Here is an 18,152-nt window from a genome sequence, read left to right on the forward strand (position 1 = left end):
AATCCATACTACTCATTCAAACTCAGCACACAAATGTTATTAGTAGGGGTGGGACGTAATATCGATATTGCAATCGTTATCTCCCACAGTACACTAGTATTGATGTGCAGACGATCACATAAGAACATTGCAACTATCTGATGTCCAAGTATGTACTGATTATTGCCAATGTGTGTGATTTTATTATTTTTTTTAAATTTTAATCTAAGGGAAAGAAAAATCTCTACGTTCTAAAATCATGTTTCATTGGCACTGTTGTATTGAGTACTCAAAATCACTTTTTTTTTTTTTTTGGTCAGACTGATAAACGAGATGAGACTGAATTAAGAGCACTTCTACTGGTTGCAGCCAGTTACCTTTTGCACCAACAACTTCTTGTTGCACTTAATCAGCAGTTCCACAAAATGGCCCAAACTGATTGATGAATAGTCACATGTGCATCCCAAATGTCATTTCAAATGACCCCCCACCCCCCCCAAATGATGTTATTGATGCGATATGGTTGCTCTTGCTGGCAAAAAAAAAAAAAAATCGCAGTGATATCAAATTGCATGATTCTCACCCCTTGCTCATAAGACTACTTACATTTCTGTACAACAATAAATACCTAATGCATGGACATGTATAATTTAGGGTGTCTCCGGATATCAGAGGTACTTTGGAATAAATGTTCATGTTCACAGTCAGTACCTCCGTGCGGGGAGGAGAACCTGCTCCTCAAAAATAAGAAGGCTTCACTCATCGGTCCTTGGCTCAGCAAGTCACACTCGAGTCATGTTAGAAAGCAATACTATGGGGCCATGGACAAAGTTGGGCTGGGCGATTAATCGATTTAATCGATGTCCTTCTTTTTGGGCGAGTATCGTTTATTTATTTCCTCCCCGGCCCCCCAAAAATATATTTTTTTAAATTCTTACAAAGAGAGAGGTGCTATATTCAAAGGCTGTCGAAAAACAACATGAGCAAAATGATTTCACAAGGAGCCTGGCCAGAAGTCAATCATGGAGTCCATTGGACTGAAATCATCAAAGACAAGTGCCCATGTATACATCGCAAAACCTGTCATTTATCCACACACCGATCGACTTAAATGATGGTTAGCGGCTGTAACGATAAACTTTGTATCTGTTCTGTACTATAGCTCATCCAATTACTTTAAACACTTCACCTGGGGGGGCAGCCCGGTGGTACTAGTGGTTAGCGCGTCGACCTCACAGTGCAGAGATTATGGGTTCAATTCCAGCTCCGGCCTCACCTGGGGTTTATTCCCATCAAGTCAGTACATTGTTTTTTGTTTTTTTTTTTTATCAGACTTCTTCCGCTGGTGAGACTTCACAATAAGATTGTCCAGAAGTCCACCAAACATTGCAGCAGCATGAAATTAAACTTCCCACGGTTGAATGCTATCAGCTAGAAATCGATCTCTCTCATTCGATGCCCCCTCAGAGATCATTTTGTAACATGTAAAATGATTTTGTTTTATTTATTCATGTTAATGTTTAATTTAAATGGATCGAGGGTTGTTTCACCCTTTCATGCACAAATAACGATAACCTGATAGGCTGTCCACTGTAGTAACCGTTGTCCCTGAAAGGTTTCTTTTTATTGAAGGGGGTGGGGTGGATATCGATTCCTATCACCGGTCGGATTTTTTGGGGGGGCGTGGGGGGGGTTATAAGGGGATTTCACTTTTAAGCCATGTCGCCCAGCCCTAGTACAAGTAAATTTCCACCATAAAATTAAATAATTTTCTGCATACGAGGCTCATCATACAGCAACGAGGAGAAAGCTTCGAAGTCCACAGTGATGAAAAAGTGCAAATTGACCATCACGAAAACAGCTGAGTCGAGCTCACAAAGATCAAAGCCCCCCCCTCTCATCAAGTTCTCAGATACTCAGGAGTTGAGTAATTGAAGAGCATGAAGTCCATACGATAGAGATTGAACAGTCTCTTGTGATAAAAAGGACTAATGTGCTTGAAGAAGCGAGCCGCCATGTCGCCATCCGTCCTGGTGCTTTTCCCGGGCGTTGGGAACTGAACTATGTCCTCCACCCCCGCCAACGAGAGCACAGCGCGGGCGTCCGGCTCCAGCGTCTCGTACTTGCCCACCACGTCGTAGTGGATCAGACACGGATGGCAGAGCGAGTGCACCCTCTCCCAGTGCTCATTGAAAGGCTCCTCTCGTTGGGTCCGAGGGTCTACGAGATACTGGACAAACTCCTGGAAAGACACGTCGTTCCCTTTCTCCAGGGCCTCGGGATCCGGGTCGGTGCGGTGCCGCCGGATGATCTTCGTCCCGTAGCGCTTGTGGAAAGCTGTGTTGTAGCTGCGCGTGAATTTATTGCGGTAGGCCGAAACGAGGCGCTCGAAAGGCTCCCTCACGAAGATGAACTTGAGGTAGCTGCGCAGGCGGCGGTTGATCTCGGGGACCGAGAACTCGGACAGCGTGCGCAGGTTGCCCGCGACGTGGGCCTCGTTGGCGGGGATGGCGAGGGGTTCGCTGTAGCGGCCGTCGCCGGTGAGGACCATGAGGATGCGCTTCCAGTTGGTGCAGGCCACCTGGAAGGGAGGACGCGTATTTCATGACACAAGCGGACACGACGAGCGGCGTTACGATCTCAGCTGCAAGTTCAGGTACAGAGTACAGGATGCTGTCGTGGACAAAACACTGCTGTGAACAGCCGAAAATACATAGTCAATTGAGAGAGCCCTCGAAAAATGTTTCAAATTGTCGATATAAATACTTTAAAACCTAATTTTACCACAGAATAATATGCCCAAAACTGTTAAATATAGTTTCAAATCAAACTTATGACATTATGATTAGAACTGCAGTGGTACCTCTACTTACGAATTTAATTGGTTCTGGAAGAAATTTCCTCAGTAGAAAATTTTGCAAGTAGAGACGCGTTTTCCGTGTAAATGCCCTAATCCGTTCCAAGCCCCCCCAAAATTCAGACATAAATGTTTTCCCAAGCATAAAAATGCATCAAAATATGTAACAAATCCATGTTACAATGAGATTATGGCACAATAAATGAGAGTTGAGCATAATGTAAAAAATAAAGAATAAAAATGATGGTCATTTAACTTTTAACTGCGTCCTCATTGTTTTTTTTGCCCTCTTTAGTTACTGTTCTCTCAAAAGTCGGTTTTGCCTGGCGTTTTGTAAAGAACGGATCCAAGGACGTTTGCTTTTGTCAGCTTTTAACAATCCTTCGAAAACGTCCGACATCGGCATAGTGGGCGATCGCCGGAATGCTGAACACTTTTCTGGGTGATTCACATTTACGTCAAACTATCGGAAAAACCTCATGGCCCGAGGGGTGAATGACGATGACGCTGCGTAAACACATATCTATCTTTCTACACACATACGGTTGAGGTCCTTCTTAGCCAATGGGATGCCAGGATGATGCTCGGTAATAGCCAATGGCAGAGCAGCTAGAAGTATGTTGCGTTCAGGAAACTCGGAGCTGCCAGCAGCAAACCATACTGTATTTTTACCGTTCGTATCTGGAAATTTCTTTCGAAACGAGGCAATATTTACCTGTTGAGGCATTTCGTAAATTTTGTATGAAGAGACGTTCATAAGTAGAGGTACCGCTGTACGCTGTATATGGTTTTGACGCTAAAAAAAAAACAAAACATGTACTTCCTTAACATGATTACTGTTTTTTTTTGTTTGTTTGCTTTTAAGGGGGGGTTGACCATTCTCAGTCTTGGTCCCTTGGTTCACTGTCGACTAGAGCATGAAGACAAATATCTATTTTCTATTTGCCTGTCCTCATTATGGGTGAGCCGGTGCCTCTCCCAGCTGTCTTTGGACCCGAGTTGGGGTCCACCCTGGAACGGTTTGCCAGACCAACACACATATATACAACCCATTTACGCTCACACTCACAACTAATGAGGGTCGACAAACACGCAAACTCCACTCAGGAAAGCTGGAGTGGAGTTTTAAACCCAGAACATTTTAATTCTGTGGCAGACTTGCTAACCACAAGGCCGACAGTAAGACAGTGTCCACTGAATGAAAGCAAAAACAGGTGGCGAAATCTTTCATTCTTATTTTGCCAGTTACTGTTTGCTTTTATAATGTACAATATTACAAAACGCTATTTCTCGTATTAAAAAAACATGATCATTTTTGGAGGGGAAGGCTGGAATGGCATATCCGTTCATTTCCTTAAATACGTGATCTGAGTTACGGCGAAGTCATGGAACCAATTCAACTCTTATCTCAAGTGACCACTCTACCAAGGATATGAACAATACTAATTAAGTCAGAGGAACCAACCTTGGGTACATAGCAGTAAAGGAGGCTGTGTTTGTCGTCCACAATGAGGTGTTTGAGATCTTCCGGAGAAAGGACCCGCCGCTTCTTTGTATGACTCAGACAAGCCTGCTCCAGCAGCTCCCTGCGACCTTGAAGCGACTTCTGATCAGCCAACAGCTGCAGCTGCTTGTAGGGTTCAACACGGGTTAAAATAATAGAAGCAGGGGTGATTTTTAAAATGCAGCAGTCGATCTCAAATTGCTTTCCAAAAAAACTCTGATTCGCACTTGCAGAAGGTGGAACGGGGGACAGTTATTTTTGGTGGGCTTCACAAATTTCGACAGTGGAAACACAACACAATGTACACTGTACCAACCGGAAGCAAATAGTATTTGACATTTGCGTTCTCACCTGGTCTCCACTGTAGAGGGTCTGCAATGGACTTCTCCTGCTTTTCTCTGGTCTGTTGCTGCTCGCAACACTGAGTTCTGCAATCAGACATTTTTAGGTCACATTTGAACATATACTCATGAACAAACTCATTATCAATCCGATATCTATATGTCCATCCATTTTCTTTTGCACTTTCCCTCATTTGAGGTCGTGGCTAACAAGTTCCTGTCTCAGGTGACTTCGGCGAGAGCGGGCGTACACCCTGGACCAGACGCAGCAGTAAACAAATATCGACTGCTTACATGACATCAATATTCGGATGGCCAGAGAGTGACCAGTGACTACAACATAGCTCCGCCCCCTGGGGTTGGCCCCTCTGGTTTGCATTAATTCAAGCTTTTCTCAGAACCTATTCAATGCTTAACTCCAAATTACATTGCCTAACTATGAGTGTGTCTTTTCTTTTCCATTGCAGAGGAAAGAAAAATTCCCAGCGACACCTTCTTCTTTTCACTGTCCCTTTTCCCCACTCCCATCGCCCCATCGTGATTTAGAGGTCTGCAGCTAATGAAGCTGAGCAAGAGAAGTGATTCGTTTTGCACATGTGGCTGAAACAATATATAACGGAGATCTGCTTCACGACTTCGCACAAAGCTGAAGAGGAGGATGGCAGTGGAGAATGGACTCTAGGTTTAAAAAGATGAGGGAAACGCTCGAAAGAAAGTCTTACAGGTATGAGTGATTGAGAAAAGTTTCAATTACCGTATTTTCTGAGCTATAAGCCGCTTAGGAGCGTAAGGCGCACCTTCAATGAATAGCCTATTTTAAAACTGTTGTCATATGTAGGACGCGCCACATTATAAGGTGCATAGAGAGAAGCTACAATAGTGGCTGCTATTGCACTATGCATCCACTAGACGGAGCTACGCTAAGGGGAATACAATACAACACAATCCAGCTTTATTTATATAGCGCTTTCACAACCGCTGCAGCTGTAACAAAGCGCTTGAAAGAACATTTAAAAATCTGAATATTGACCCATATATGAGGCGCGTCGCATTATAAGGCGCACTGACGGCTTTTGAGAAAATTAAGGCTTTTAGGTGCGCCTTATGGTGCGGAAAATACGGTATCTTATGAAGATATTGACATTTGTTAAATCTTGGGCATCCAACTAACTTAACAATTGGGGGTGGGTATTTTTCACATGTGAACCAGTTTGGTTTCAATTCCCAGTACCTGGGAATGGATACCGGTACTTGGCGATACCAATTTTTCAACATATAAAATGTCACTAACAACAAAACATCATGAATGTAAAACAAATGAGCCAGTAAATGAACGATATCGCATTTTCAAATGAATACATCAGAAATAATACAAACAAGAAATTCATATTGCAAAATACACTAGAATTGTCATCCAGCAGCCTGTCCCCATTTACTTCAGCTTACAATATTCCCACAATTCAATCCAAAAATGGAATTAGAAGTAGAAATATCCCCCGCAACGGCCTGGAGCAGGAACAGATAATGCCTGGATTAAGTGCTTGAGTCCAAAAAAAAAAAAATGCATATTTTAAAAGTTTGACAACAGACAAAATGAATGATGTAGAGCCTTGTTCAGCGTGCAGCCAACTACTGTAATGAAAAGTAAACACACATGACACAGTGGCTCTAAGAGCAGGGGATCAACTTGTTTTGCCAACACAAGGTCTTGATCTCTCTATCTTAACAAGTGACGTCTTGTCTCATCTCCAAGGGTGGCCGTCACTTTTGAGACAGTTGATTTAAAAAAAAAAAAAAAAAAAAAAAAAATAAATGACAATTAACCCGAGGATTTAAATGATTCCTCAGTGTTATCGTTGCAAACATTCGGGATATTTGTCTGTTAGTTTACATTCAACAGTCATCGCTCTTGGGGATTGTTCGAGAAAATGTTCCGAATTATGTTGCCGTAAAATTAAACCATAGGCTCATTTAAAAGAAGCGAGTATGTCACCTTTTTAAAAGAGTTTGATCAGCAGTTCCAAGCCTTTCCCGTCACCGTGTGACAGAACTCAGGATATGACTACACGAGGAAGTGAGACGGTAAACCACATGAAAACACTAAAATAAGTTTTTTTTTAATTGCAACACTTTCTCAAAGGTTAAGTGGAATGCACTACGACGAGTGAAGGGCGGGTCCAAGCGTGTCATGCACACCGCTTCTTGAAAAATGACTCTCCTGTGATGATTGAATATGACATAATTATTTGCGGGTCATTGCATCAAACCTACCAAGAATTCATAGTAATTCATGCTTTTTTTTTCGCTGTCTTGCTTCATCTGTATGGCTTTCTTAACTCACTGCTCATCAAGTCCTCAGGATGCATTTAATAGTTGGAGAGCAAGGTCGTACAGCAGCAGTAGATGGGAAGCTGGAAAGCGAAACCGGCCTATCAAATGAGAGTGAAAAAGAGCCCGTGTCTGCCAGATGTGTCTTTTTTTTAACCTGGCACTGCACACCAACTCATTTGCAACGCACTTCCTTCGGCGATAATTACATTAGAAATGCCTTCTTGCACCTTGGCTCTCTCTTTGTTGTGAACACAGTCGCAAACAGTCCATAGTTAAAATGATTAACTCAGTGGTGTGGGATGACTTAATCCTCCATCACCGTGCCAATCATAACCTGAGCCTGCACCCTGATAATGACAATGTGAAATATTGATCGAGGGAGTTTCATGCTTTTGTGTGTTCAAAGAAAGGCTTTGTCACTCATCTGCAAGGGACAGTGGTGGTCAGAAAGTGGGTAAGACAATCGTTGTGTTAAAAAAAATGTGTTTAGAAAGGATGACCATAACAGCGGGGCAGGTTGGAAAATGCTTTTGTCAAAAATTGAAGCTAGAGCCTCCGACAATGCGCCGGGCACATCTAACAATTTGGTGGCAGAAAGCCATCGAAACTACACGCCTGCTGCAATTAACCAGTTGACCACAGAGCCGCCGTATTCTCAACATGATATTTTTTAAATGTCCCAATGGCCAGAAACAATTAATTTCGGTCCAAACTCGTAGATCTCCACCACTTGCACTGTTTGTGAATATCAGCTTCTTTTGTTTCACACTGAAGGGACATACTGTATTGTCATGACGATGAAGATGATGTTGATTAGAAGCGGTTTGGAGAAAAGGAAGGATGATGTGATCCTTGATCTAATGTAAACTGTGGGCATGTAGACCCCTTTTGGGACATTAGTGATGAAGTGCTATAGAAATAAAGGTGATTTGGCTGTCATGTCATTTCTGCATAAACTGGAGTGAGTCTGAACCTTGTCCTCCTGCTTCAATTAAATTGTTCCACTGTTTGTGCACGACATTCCAGCTGCAGCATGCCATTCCTGTGTCTGTCTGATTTCCCCCCACCGCTGCCCTGTTCAGCTTGATGCTGTCTGGGAGGCCGGTTTGGCGTCAAGCCTAATAAATTGTCACATTCTGCATTTAAATTAAATCAGGGTTGGGTTTTTTTTTGTTTTGTTGAAGCAATATCGTGTTCATTTTGGTCACTACAATCATGATTTGAAAGTTCCACGCCATTTAATCTCTCGTGTGGAACCCGATGCACATAAAAAAGTAAAAGTTTTTACAGAGTGACATTTAAAAGTCTGACGTATTTTGATCCGTGTAAACCGACTTCTTCGGCGTCATGTGATCTGTCACACCAGAAAACCACAACTTCCTCTCAGACCCAGGAAATGAAGCAATGCAGACGGTTGAAGTAGAGCCACAACACAAACAGGCCAATGTTCAGGGTCAGAGTTCGGGCTCTGTATTGGGATTTAGTGGTGTGCAATGGTGTTGATACTTTATTCCCAAACAAACACATGTCCATTAAGCCAAAGTGACATTACAAACAGGCAGCACGAGCTGAAAACAATTGGTGGGAGAAGGATGTTTGCTAATGTGTGGGCCGGTTCTTTCTTTAATCTTCTCTCATCATAAAATCTCGGTCCTACTTGGAGAGCAAATTAGCTTCCCTGTTTAAAAACCTTTTCCTCTCAGTGATCATGATAAAGGGATGAGAACATCAAGTGACATTGACTTGGTAAACATTTACTTTGAGAAGTAAAACACTTGCAACCACTCAATCCTCTAGTTTAGCGGTCCTCAACCTTTTTTGCCCCACGGACCGGTTTAATGTCAGACAATATTTTCAGGGACCATCCTTACAACAAAATAATATGATACGACCTGCATGAAAACTGTTGTATTTTCTAAATATAATAACACGAATTATGACATGGGGAATGTGTCCGAATCTGTCCGCAACACTCTCTGGTCACTGAGGTAACGTTTAAACGTGCCTTCAAAATAAGATACAGCGCAAATACAAAATGCATGAAAAATACAACTCACCATCGCCGCATATTATGTAGAGTGGGCTTGATACGTTGGAATCTCCCGTTGAGATAAATCCGTATTTTAAGTAGGACTCCTGACACTGTCGATTAAATGTAGCCTTCTTTTTCTTGAAAGTTGTACGCTCCTCTTCTGTCACCTGGGCCTTTTCCCCTTCCCAAAGACGTTTGTTTTTTTACTTATTTTGCTCGCTCCTGGGTTTCATTTTAGCGGTAACCTGTCATATGACCGATAAGCGCACCTTGACCCACGTCAATAGTGACATACTGTAGACGGATGTAACAGAGAATCAAAAGACGTTTGTTTTTTACTTATTTTGCTCGCTCCTGGGTTTCATTTTAGCGGTAACCTGTCATATGACCGATAAGCGCACCTTGACCCACGTCAATAGTGACATACTGTAGACGGATGTAACAGAGAATCCGGTAATTTTTCAAAATAAAACATCTTTCAGGTTCCAAAATGGATAAAACTAAAGTTATATAAGTTATTCATTCTTTCTGTGTGGCCAGTTACCAAATGACCCACGGACCAGTACCGGTCCGTAGCCAGAGGGTTGGGGACCGCTGCTCTAGTTAGCAAGGCAACGTACAGCAGACAAGTCATTTTGCTCGGGGTACGTTATATGGCCACCTGGATCTTCCACAGATTGAAAGTAAAAGCAGATGAACGTATGGAGTCCGTACTGCCGGACTTGAAAGGGAAACTTCAGTAAAACAGCAAAACAAGAAACCTCCTTTATATGAGCACAGACACGTGAGCATGCCAAAGAGCTACATACGGTTGCAATTACACTGACGAGATGGTGTGAGCGTGCGTACACAAGGTGAAATCCTTTGTAAGGTTGAGCAGACGCTTCCTTTTAAAGTTCCTTTTAATGATAGGGCACACTCACACTCGGGTGGTTGTCCAGTGCCATGCTTCAGCGTGGCTAAATGTTCCCTGTAGCCTGCTGGCTTGCGCTCACGCTGCGCTTGAGTCATGTTTACCACATTCACACACGCTATCACTTTGTGATCGGACACTTTGAGTGCATCGCTTATTTCTATTCATTATGATTTTTTTTAAATGATGTCCTGTGAAGGTTTTAATTATAATCTGCCTGTGGAACGTTTGCATCCGATGTCCGAAATGTCTCCATACTGAGCACATGTCCCAACTGTGTTGAGGCCATGGAAATTCAGCATGCATGAGCAAGGCTCGCGGAACTCACACTCGTCAAGCAAACCACACTTTTTGGTGAAGTGTAATGAAGCATGGAATGACTTTCCCAGTGTCAGTTTGTCCTTGAGGTGGTAGCTCACTGAGAAAGTGCTAAAGAAGGTAGCAAATGTTGGATTAGTCAACTCTTTTGACGAATGTTGGCCAAAATCAGGGGGCTGCCTCTATTACAGCAACATTTACTACAGCTCTGTTATCTAATCTCTAATAAACACTCAGCTAACATTGCCATATGCCCTCCTTCATTTTCCAACCCGATTTCATCTACAAAAAGGGCACCACACCATTCCCTCTTCCCTTGCAGTTTCAGTCGGTCAGACGAAGCTTCATTTGCACCCGCAGTTTGCTCCGTCTTGATATCCTATTCGCAAAGGATATTGCGTAAATGACATTCTATCGCACATACACCCACAAAGTTTGACAGCTGACAGGAGTTTGCACCTGTTCAGATGCTGCTTTGTGGCAAGAAAACCATGACGGTGGGAGAACAATGGCAGTTAGGAAGAGACTCGTTCACAAATCACAAGTCAAACCACACGTTTAAAACAGCCCGCTCAATCACCTGTCATTTTGCTCCGCCAAGTTTCCACCAGCTTTTTCTTGCTGTTACCTCGCACGATGTTGATACTTGGAATGATAGCAAACTCAACCGACACACTGCACACCCGTGTGACAAGTGAGTTGCTGACTCCTTTTGGTCAAATAAAAACTTTAAGTGGTAAGTTTTTTCTTGGGCACATGCGTGTCACATCACGGATACGATCCATTCACATTAGAAGTCACATTTTTTTTTTGTAATGTGAACGAGTACATAAAAAGATCGGCTTTAACAAAAAAATCCGAATTGGGCATCAGGCCCTGCAGTGTCTAAGATATAGTATAAATGGTGCACATACTGTATATGGTGTTTTACAACATGACGGTAACATCTTTATTGTTCACATGTAGATGTTGATAAAATAATGATACATGTGTGGGTACAAATGTATGTGCATTCCGCGTTTTAACCGGTCCTATGGGAGCGAGTCTCGCCTTTCAAAATCCTACTTCCTCTTTCTGCATATCTTCCTTGACTCCCACGACCTTCCTGTGGATTAAAAAAGTCCCTGTACAATGTGTCATGTGGGATGGGGAGCCCCATTCACATCAGTGGGAGTTCACACAACGTCGGGTGAGTTGTCAACTGTGTTTTTTTTTTTTTAGTACCCCCTCAGTTCCAAGTCAGGTTTGGAAGTATTGTACCCTGGGTGGTGGGCTTTCACACTAAATCTACGTACCGGTAATTTGTCAAGCAAAATGTATGGACAGATTGGTGTAGAACAACACACGCTGATGTAGAAAACACACGCATACACGCAAACACAAGAAATCCTTCTGTTGCAGCATTAAATTATTTATCGTTAAAGCACAGCACAAAGTGAGTTCAGTTATTTTTGTATAATGTATTGTCAACTTTGTGAATGTTGATGGCTGTCAGTAAATTTCTAATGAAAAAAACTGCACTTGCCGCATCCATTTGGATTAATATTTAGCTTTTTCTGAAAAAAAAAAAAAAACAAACAAAATCTTTGTTTTCACTTAACCCATAGTAATATCATGATTATATTGTTTTCGAGATATCTGGCAAAAATATTAAGATCCGAAATTATGTCCAAATCGCAAAGACCTTCTTAATATAGAGAAAAGAGATGAGCCCCTAAACTCAGGACTATACTTACTTAACCACATGATGCATTCTGCTCAGATTGGCGGTCGCGTTTGTTTGTCCAACATGAACAAATACATAAAAGGATTGGATTGAATAAAAAAATTAATTATTGGACATCATGAAATGCTGCATAAACGTAGCTTTTGAGTGTGGATGTAAAGTCTATTTTTTTTTTTCTGATTGACAGTCACACGAAATTCTCTCTTTGAGCAAATCAGCCACCCCCCAAGACACGTTGGTCGACTGACATTGTAGATAAAAGAACCATTAAAGCAATTACTATGACAAGACTGATGAGTTTATATTGGCACACGAAATAGAGCTTGTATTTCTTTCCTGAGGGCAACCCTAAGGGTGTTGGCACAGGAAGTCTGACAATGGATGTAAAACAATAATATGCAACAAGCTTCCTGTACAGCAATGCAGGGTATGCCTGATTAGAAGGTAGAGTATGGATCTGCCGGATAATTGGATTTCCTAAAATAAATCATTAGATGTCACGGTAAAGGCTAAGGCAAGCGTAAATAATGTGCCTCAATGTTATGATCCAAGAAAGCCAGCCAGCGATACTTTCGACAGATCACCATAAAAGAGCTTTCTCCAAATATAAGTGGATATGAGCCATGAAACCGCACGTGTCCAAACGTGTACCTTGACTTTCCATCAATCCATTTTGTCTGCTGCTTATCCATGGGCAATGGAGTGCGGCTAATGTCTGTGTAACAACAATTTGGAAGTATAAACTGAGCCCGAAAGACTAAAAAAAAAAGATTTTTGATTACAATTTCAAAGTAGAAGTTGGGAATAACACACTATGACTGTTTCGTATAAACATTGAAAAACAAGGCATGTGAAACCAGAACAAGTCTTGAGAAAAGTGGAAATGTACTGCAGAGCTACCATTTCCTGCAAAGTTGCATGACTTACAATTTTACATAACTGGTTCGGGAGATTCTTAGAGAGGTGAGAAATTTCTGAGCGCTTCTGAGGTGCTATTAAGCAAGGCTTTAGACTTTACAAGATAAAACTAAAGTTATATAAGTTATTCATTCTTTCTGTGTGGCCAGTTACCAAATGACCCACGGACCAGTACCGGTCCGTAGCCAGAGGGTTGGGGACCGCTGCTCTAGTTAGCAAGGCAACGTACAGCAGACAAGTCATTTTGCTCGGGGTACGTTATATGGCCACCTGGATCTTCCACAGATTGAAAGTAAAAGCAGATGAACGTATGGAGTCCGTACTGCCGGACTTGAAAGGGAAACTTCAGTAAAACAGCAAAACAAGAAACCTCCTTTATATGAGCACAGACACGTGAGCATGCCAAAGAGCTACATACGGTTGCAATTACACTGACGAGATGGTGTGAGCGTGCGTACACAAGGTGAAATCCTTTGTAAGGTTGAGCAGACGCTTCCTTTTAAAGTTCCTTTTAATGATAGGGCACACTCACACTCGGGTGGTTGTCCAGTGCCATGCTTCAGCGTGGCTAAATGTTCCCTGTAGCCTGCTGGCTTGCGCTCACGCTGCGCTTGAGTCATGTTTACCACATTCACACACGCTATCACTTTGTGATCGGACACTTTGAGTGCATCGCTTATTTCTATTCATTATGATTTTTTTTAAATGATGTCCTGTGAAGGTTTTAATTATAATCTGCCTGTGGAACGTTTGCATCCGATGTCCGAAATGTCTCCATACTGAGCACATGTCCCAACTGTGTTGAGGCCATGGAAATTCAGCATGCATGAGCAAGGCTCGCGGAACTCACACTCGTCAAGCAAACCACACTTTTTGGTGAAGTGTAATGAAGCATGGAATGACTTTCCCAGTGTCAGTTTGTCCTTGAGGTGGTAGCTCACTGAGAAAGTGCTAAAGAAGGTAGCAAATGTTGGATTAGTCAACTCTTTTGACGAATGTTGGCCAAAATCAGGGGGCTGCCTCTATTACAGCAACATTTACTACAGCTCTGTTATCTAATCTCTAATAAACACTCAGCTAACATTGCCATATGCCCTCCTTCATTTTCCAACCCGATTTCATCTACAAAAAGGGCACCACACCATTCCCTCTTCCCTTGCAGTTTCAGTCGGTCAGACGAAGCTTCATTTGCACCCGCAGTTTGCTCCGTCTTGATATCCTATTCGCAAAGGATATTGCGTAAATGACATTCTATCGCACATACACCCACAAAGTTTGACAGCTGACAGGAGTTTGCACCTGTTCAGATGCTGCTTTGTGGCAAGAAAACCATGACGGTGGGAGAACAATGGCAGTTAGGAAGAGACTCGTTCACAAATCACAAGTCAAACCACACGTTTAAAACAGCCCGCTCAATCACCTGTCATTTTGCTCCGCCAAGTTTCCACCAGCTTTTTCTTGCTGTTATTTGCGTCACTCGAACTGTGTGTGGCTATTATCAGTGAAACTCATTTGCAGAGAGGTGGGCAATTTCTCCGACAAATATATGCATATGACCTCATTTCAACGCGAGCAAATACCATTGATGCACGAGATGCATTCTGTTTGGTTTCTCGGGGAATGACGCATTTAACCTTCCGCGCGTCCTTTGTGCATCTAACGCTATCTGTTTATGCTATTTTTAACGGTTCACACCATTGACAAGATCGATTGTTGTGCGGCGACCTCATTCTGACATCCCTCCATCATCAGGTGTTTATCATTCTAATGTGCAAGACATTTTTTTAAATAAATAAATGTTCATTTTTCAAACCGCAGGCTAACAAATTGATTTATCACCAAAATATAGTTTCCTTCATAAAATCTTTGCATCAGTGACATTCACGTGTCAAACGCACATACTTCTAATTTCAGAAAGTAGACAAGTTCTGTCCTTAAGCACCAGTCAGATGATGAAAATATATGGAAATAATAAGAATAAAAAGTCATCTTGTGCGTTGACATTCATCATGAACTTGACTGGGCCTCAAGTGGCTGCTGGCGAACCTGAACAGCAGACAAGCCCCGACAGGGACAACACGCAAAAGCCACGCAATCCTTTCGGGAATTCGGCCTTCAGTTGTTTTGCCGAAGTTTTAGCATACACATTGACGCATATACACTCACACTCACCACTGCAGATGACACACAGGCCATTCCAGTCAGGAAGTTCCAACACGAGTATAGTTTATGCACACACTTATATTGTTTCCTCTTAGTTGTGCTCAATTAAAATGACACTGGTTGAAAAAGGCCCAGTGCAGGTCTTGCACAAACGGACACATTTTTGGGTTTGAGTCCAGTTTCAAATACTACAGTGTGTGTGTGTGTGTGTGTGTGTGTGTGTGTGTGTGTGTGTGTGTGTGTGTGTGTATGCCTTCAGAAAGTGCAAGTTAAAATTAGCCACGATGAACTGACTCACTCAGTAGACCTGAATGTCTTCGGTTTAAAGCTACAAGGAGGAATCCATCACTGTCAAAAGAACCGACTTGAGTGGATTTTGCCTCGGGGAGCTAATTGTGGCGCATCAGTTAGAAATTTGTCTGGTCCGGACATTTTGTAAATTGCATGCAATTATGTTGACTTGGTGATTCTGGTGGAGCCGTGAGCAAATTAGCACGCGGGAATGTACTTGAGTCTTGTAAACATTCACAACGTGGCTTTGTTTTCCAAAAGTACACACATAGCAAATTGCAAAGCCTCGCACGATGTTGATACTTGGAATGATAGCAAACTCAACCGACACACTGCACACCCGTGTGACAAGTGAGTTGCTGACTCCTTTTGGTCAAATAAAAACTTTAAGTGGTAAGTTTTTTCTTGGGCACATGCGTGTCACATCACGGATACGATCCATTCACATTAGAAGTCACATTTTTTTTTTGTAATGTGAACGAGTACATAAAAAGATCGGCTTTAACAAAAAAATCCGAATTGGGCATCAGGCCCTGCAGTGTCTAAGATATAGTATAAATGGTGCACATACTGTATATGGTGTTTTACAACATGACGGTAACATCTTTATTGTTCACATGTAGATGTTGATAAAATAATGATACATGTGTGGGTACAAATGTATGTGCATTCCGCGTTTTAACCGGTCCTATGGGAGCGAGTCTCGCCTTTCAAAATCCTACTTCCTCTTTCTGCATATCTTCCTTGACTCCCACGACCTTCCTGTGGATTAAAAAAGTCCCTGTACAATGTGTCATGTGGGATGGGGAGCCCCATTCACATCAGTGGGAGTTCACACAACGTCGGGTGAGTTGTCAACTGTGTTTTTTTTTTTTAGTACCCCCTCAGTTCCAAGTCAGGTTTGGAAGTATTGTACCCTGGGTGGTGGGCTTTCACACTAAATCTACGTACCGGTAATTTGTCAAGCAAAATGTATGGACAGATTGGTGTAGAACAACACACGCTGATGTAGAAAACACACGCATACACGCAAACACAAGAAATCCTTCTGTTGCAGCATTAAATTATTTATCGTTAAAGCACAGCACAAAGTGAGTTCAGTTATTTTTGTATAATGTATTGTCAACTTTGTGAATGTTGATGGCTGTCAGTAAATTTCTAATGAAAAAAACTGCACTTGCCGCATCCATTTGGATTTGCATTCTGCTCAGATTGGCGGTCGCGTTTGTTTGTCCAACATGAACAAATACATAAAAGGATTGGATTGAATAAAAAAATTAATTATTGGACATCATGAAATGCTGCATAAACGTAGCTTTTGAGTGTGGATGTAAAGTCTATTTTTTTTTTTCTGATTGACAGTCACACGAAATTCTCTCTTTGAGCAAATCAGCCACCCCCCAAGACACGTTGGTCGACTGACATTGTAGATAAAAGAACCATTAAAGCAATTACTATGACAAGACTGATGAGTTTATATTGGCACACGAAATAGAGCTTGTATTTCTTTCCTGAGGGCAACCCTAAGGGTGTTGGCACAGGAAGTCTGACAATGGATGTAAAACAATAATATGCAACAAGCTTCCTGTACAGCAATGCAGGGTATGCCTGATTAGAAGGTAGAGTATGGATCTGCCGGATAATTGGATTTCCTAAAATAAATCATTAGATGTCACGGTAAAGGCTAAGGCAAGCGTAAATAATGTGCCTCAATGTTATGATCCAAGAAAGCCAGCCAGCGATACTTTCGACAGATCACCATAAAAGAGCTTTCTCCAAATATAAGTGGATATGAGCCATGAAACCGCACGTGTCCAAACGTGTACCTTGACTTTCCATCAATCCATTTTGTCTGCTGCTTATCCATGGGCAATGGAGTGCGGCTAATGTCTGTGTAACAACAATTTGGAAGTATAAACTGAGCCCGAAAGACTAAAAAAAAAAGATTTTTGATTACAATTTCAAAGTAGAAGTTGGGAATAACACACTATGACTGTTTCGTATAAACATTGAAAAACAAGGCATGTGAAACCAGAACAAGTCTTGAGAAAAGTGGAAATGTACTGCAGAGCTACCATTTCCTGCAAAGTTGCATGACTTACAATTTTACATAACTGGTTCGGGAGATTCTTAGAGAGGTGAGAAATTTCTGAGCGCTTCTGAGGTGCTATTAAGCAAGGCTTTAGACTTTACAATTGACAAGATCGATTGTTGTGCGGCGACCTCATTCTGACATCCCTCCATCATCAGGTGTTTATCATTCTAATGTGCAAGACATTTTTTTAAATAAATAAATGTTCATTTTTCAAACCGCAGGCTAACAAATTGATTTATCACCAAAATATAGTTTCCTTCATAAAATCTTTGCATCAGTGACATTCACGTGTCAAACGCACATACTTCTAATTTCAGAAAGTAGACAAGTTCTGTCCTTAAGCACCAGTCAGATGATGAAAATATATGGAAATAATAAGAATAAAAAGTCATCTTGTGCGTTGACATTCATCATGAACTTGACTGGGCCTCAAGTGGCTGCTGGCGAACCTGAACAGCAGACAAGCCCCGACAGGGACAAGCAGCATGTGTGGTGTTGAACGCCTCCCTCGTGGCCTACATGCGCTACGGGCTATTCAGGTGTGTTGTGTCACGTGCCATAAAGGCTGCTCAAATTCAGAATTAACTTTTTCGGACATTGGTTGACATGCTGACTGTGATTACGTGTCTCTCTCTCTCTCTCTCTCTCTCTCTCTCTCTCTCTCTCTCTCTCTCTCTACCTCTA

The 18,152-nt window shown here is 42.0% G+C and overlaps 1 protein-coding gene across 2 annotated transcripts in view; it reads right to left on the bottom strand.

Annotated features, from left to right (window-relative positions):
* Positions 1-1,656: 1,656 nt before the first annotated feature.
* LOC109511828 (carbohydrate sulfotransferase 11-like) overlaps positions 1,657-18,152 on the bottom strand; it is a 20,153-nt gene continuing 3,657 nt past the window's right edge. Inside the window, exons 2-4 of one of the 2 annotated variants that reach the window (XM_019863164.1) lie at positions 4,692-4,768; positions 4,302-4,463; positions 1,657-2,560 (exon numbers count right to left, since the gene is read on the bottom strand). In XM_019863164.1, the coding sequence (XP_019718723.1) occupies positions 1,880-2,560; positions 4,302-4,463; positions 4,692-4,768 (920 nt within the window). In that variant the 3' untranslated portion in view covers positions 1,657-1,879. Of the gene's footprint in view, positions 2,561-4,301; positions 4,467-4,691; positions 4,769-18,152 lie in introns of both variants that reach the window. The other variant, XM_019863163.1, reaches the window with a different exon arrangement.

Source organism: Hippocampus comes, unplaced genomic scaffold, assembly GCF_001891065.2.
Source record: "Hippocampus comes isolate QL1 unplaced genomic scaffold, H_comes_QL1_v1.1 scaffold1, whole genome shotgun sequence".
NCBI lineage: Eukaryota > Metazoa > Chordata > Actinopteri > Syngnathiformes > Syngnathidae > Hippocampus > Hippocampus comes.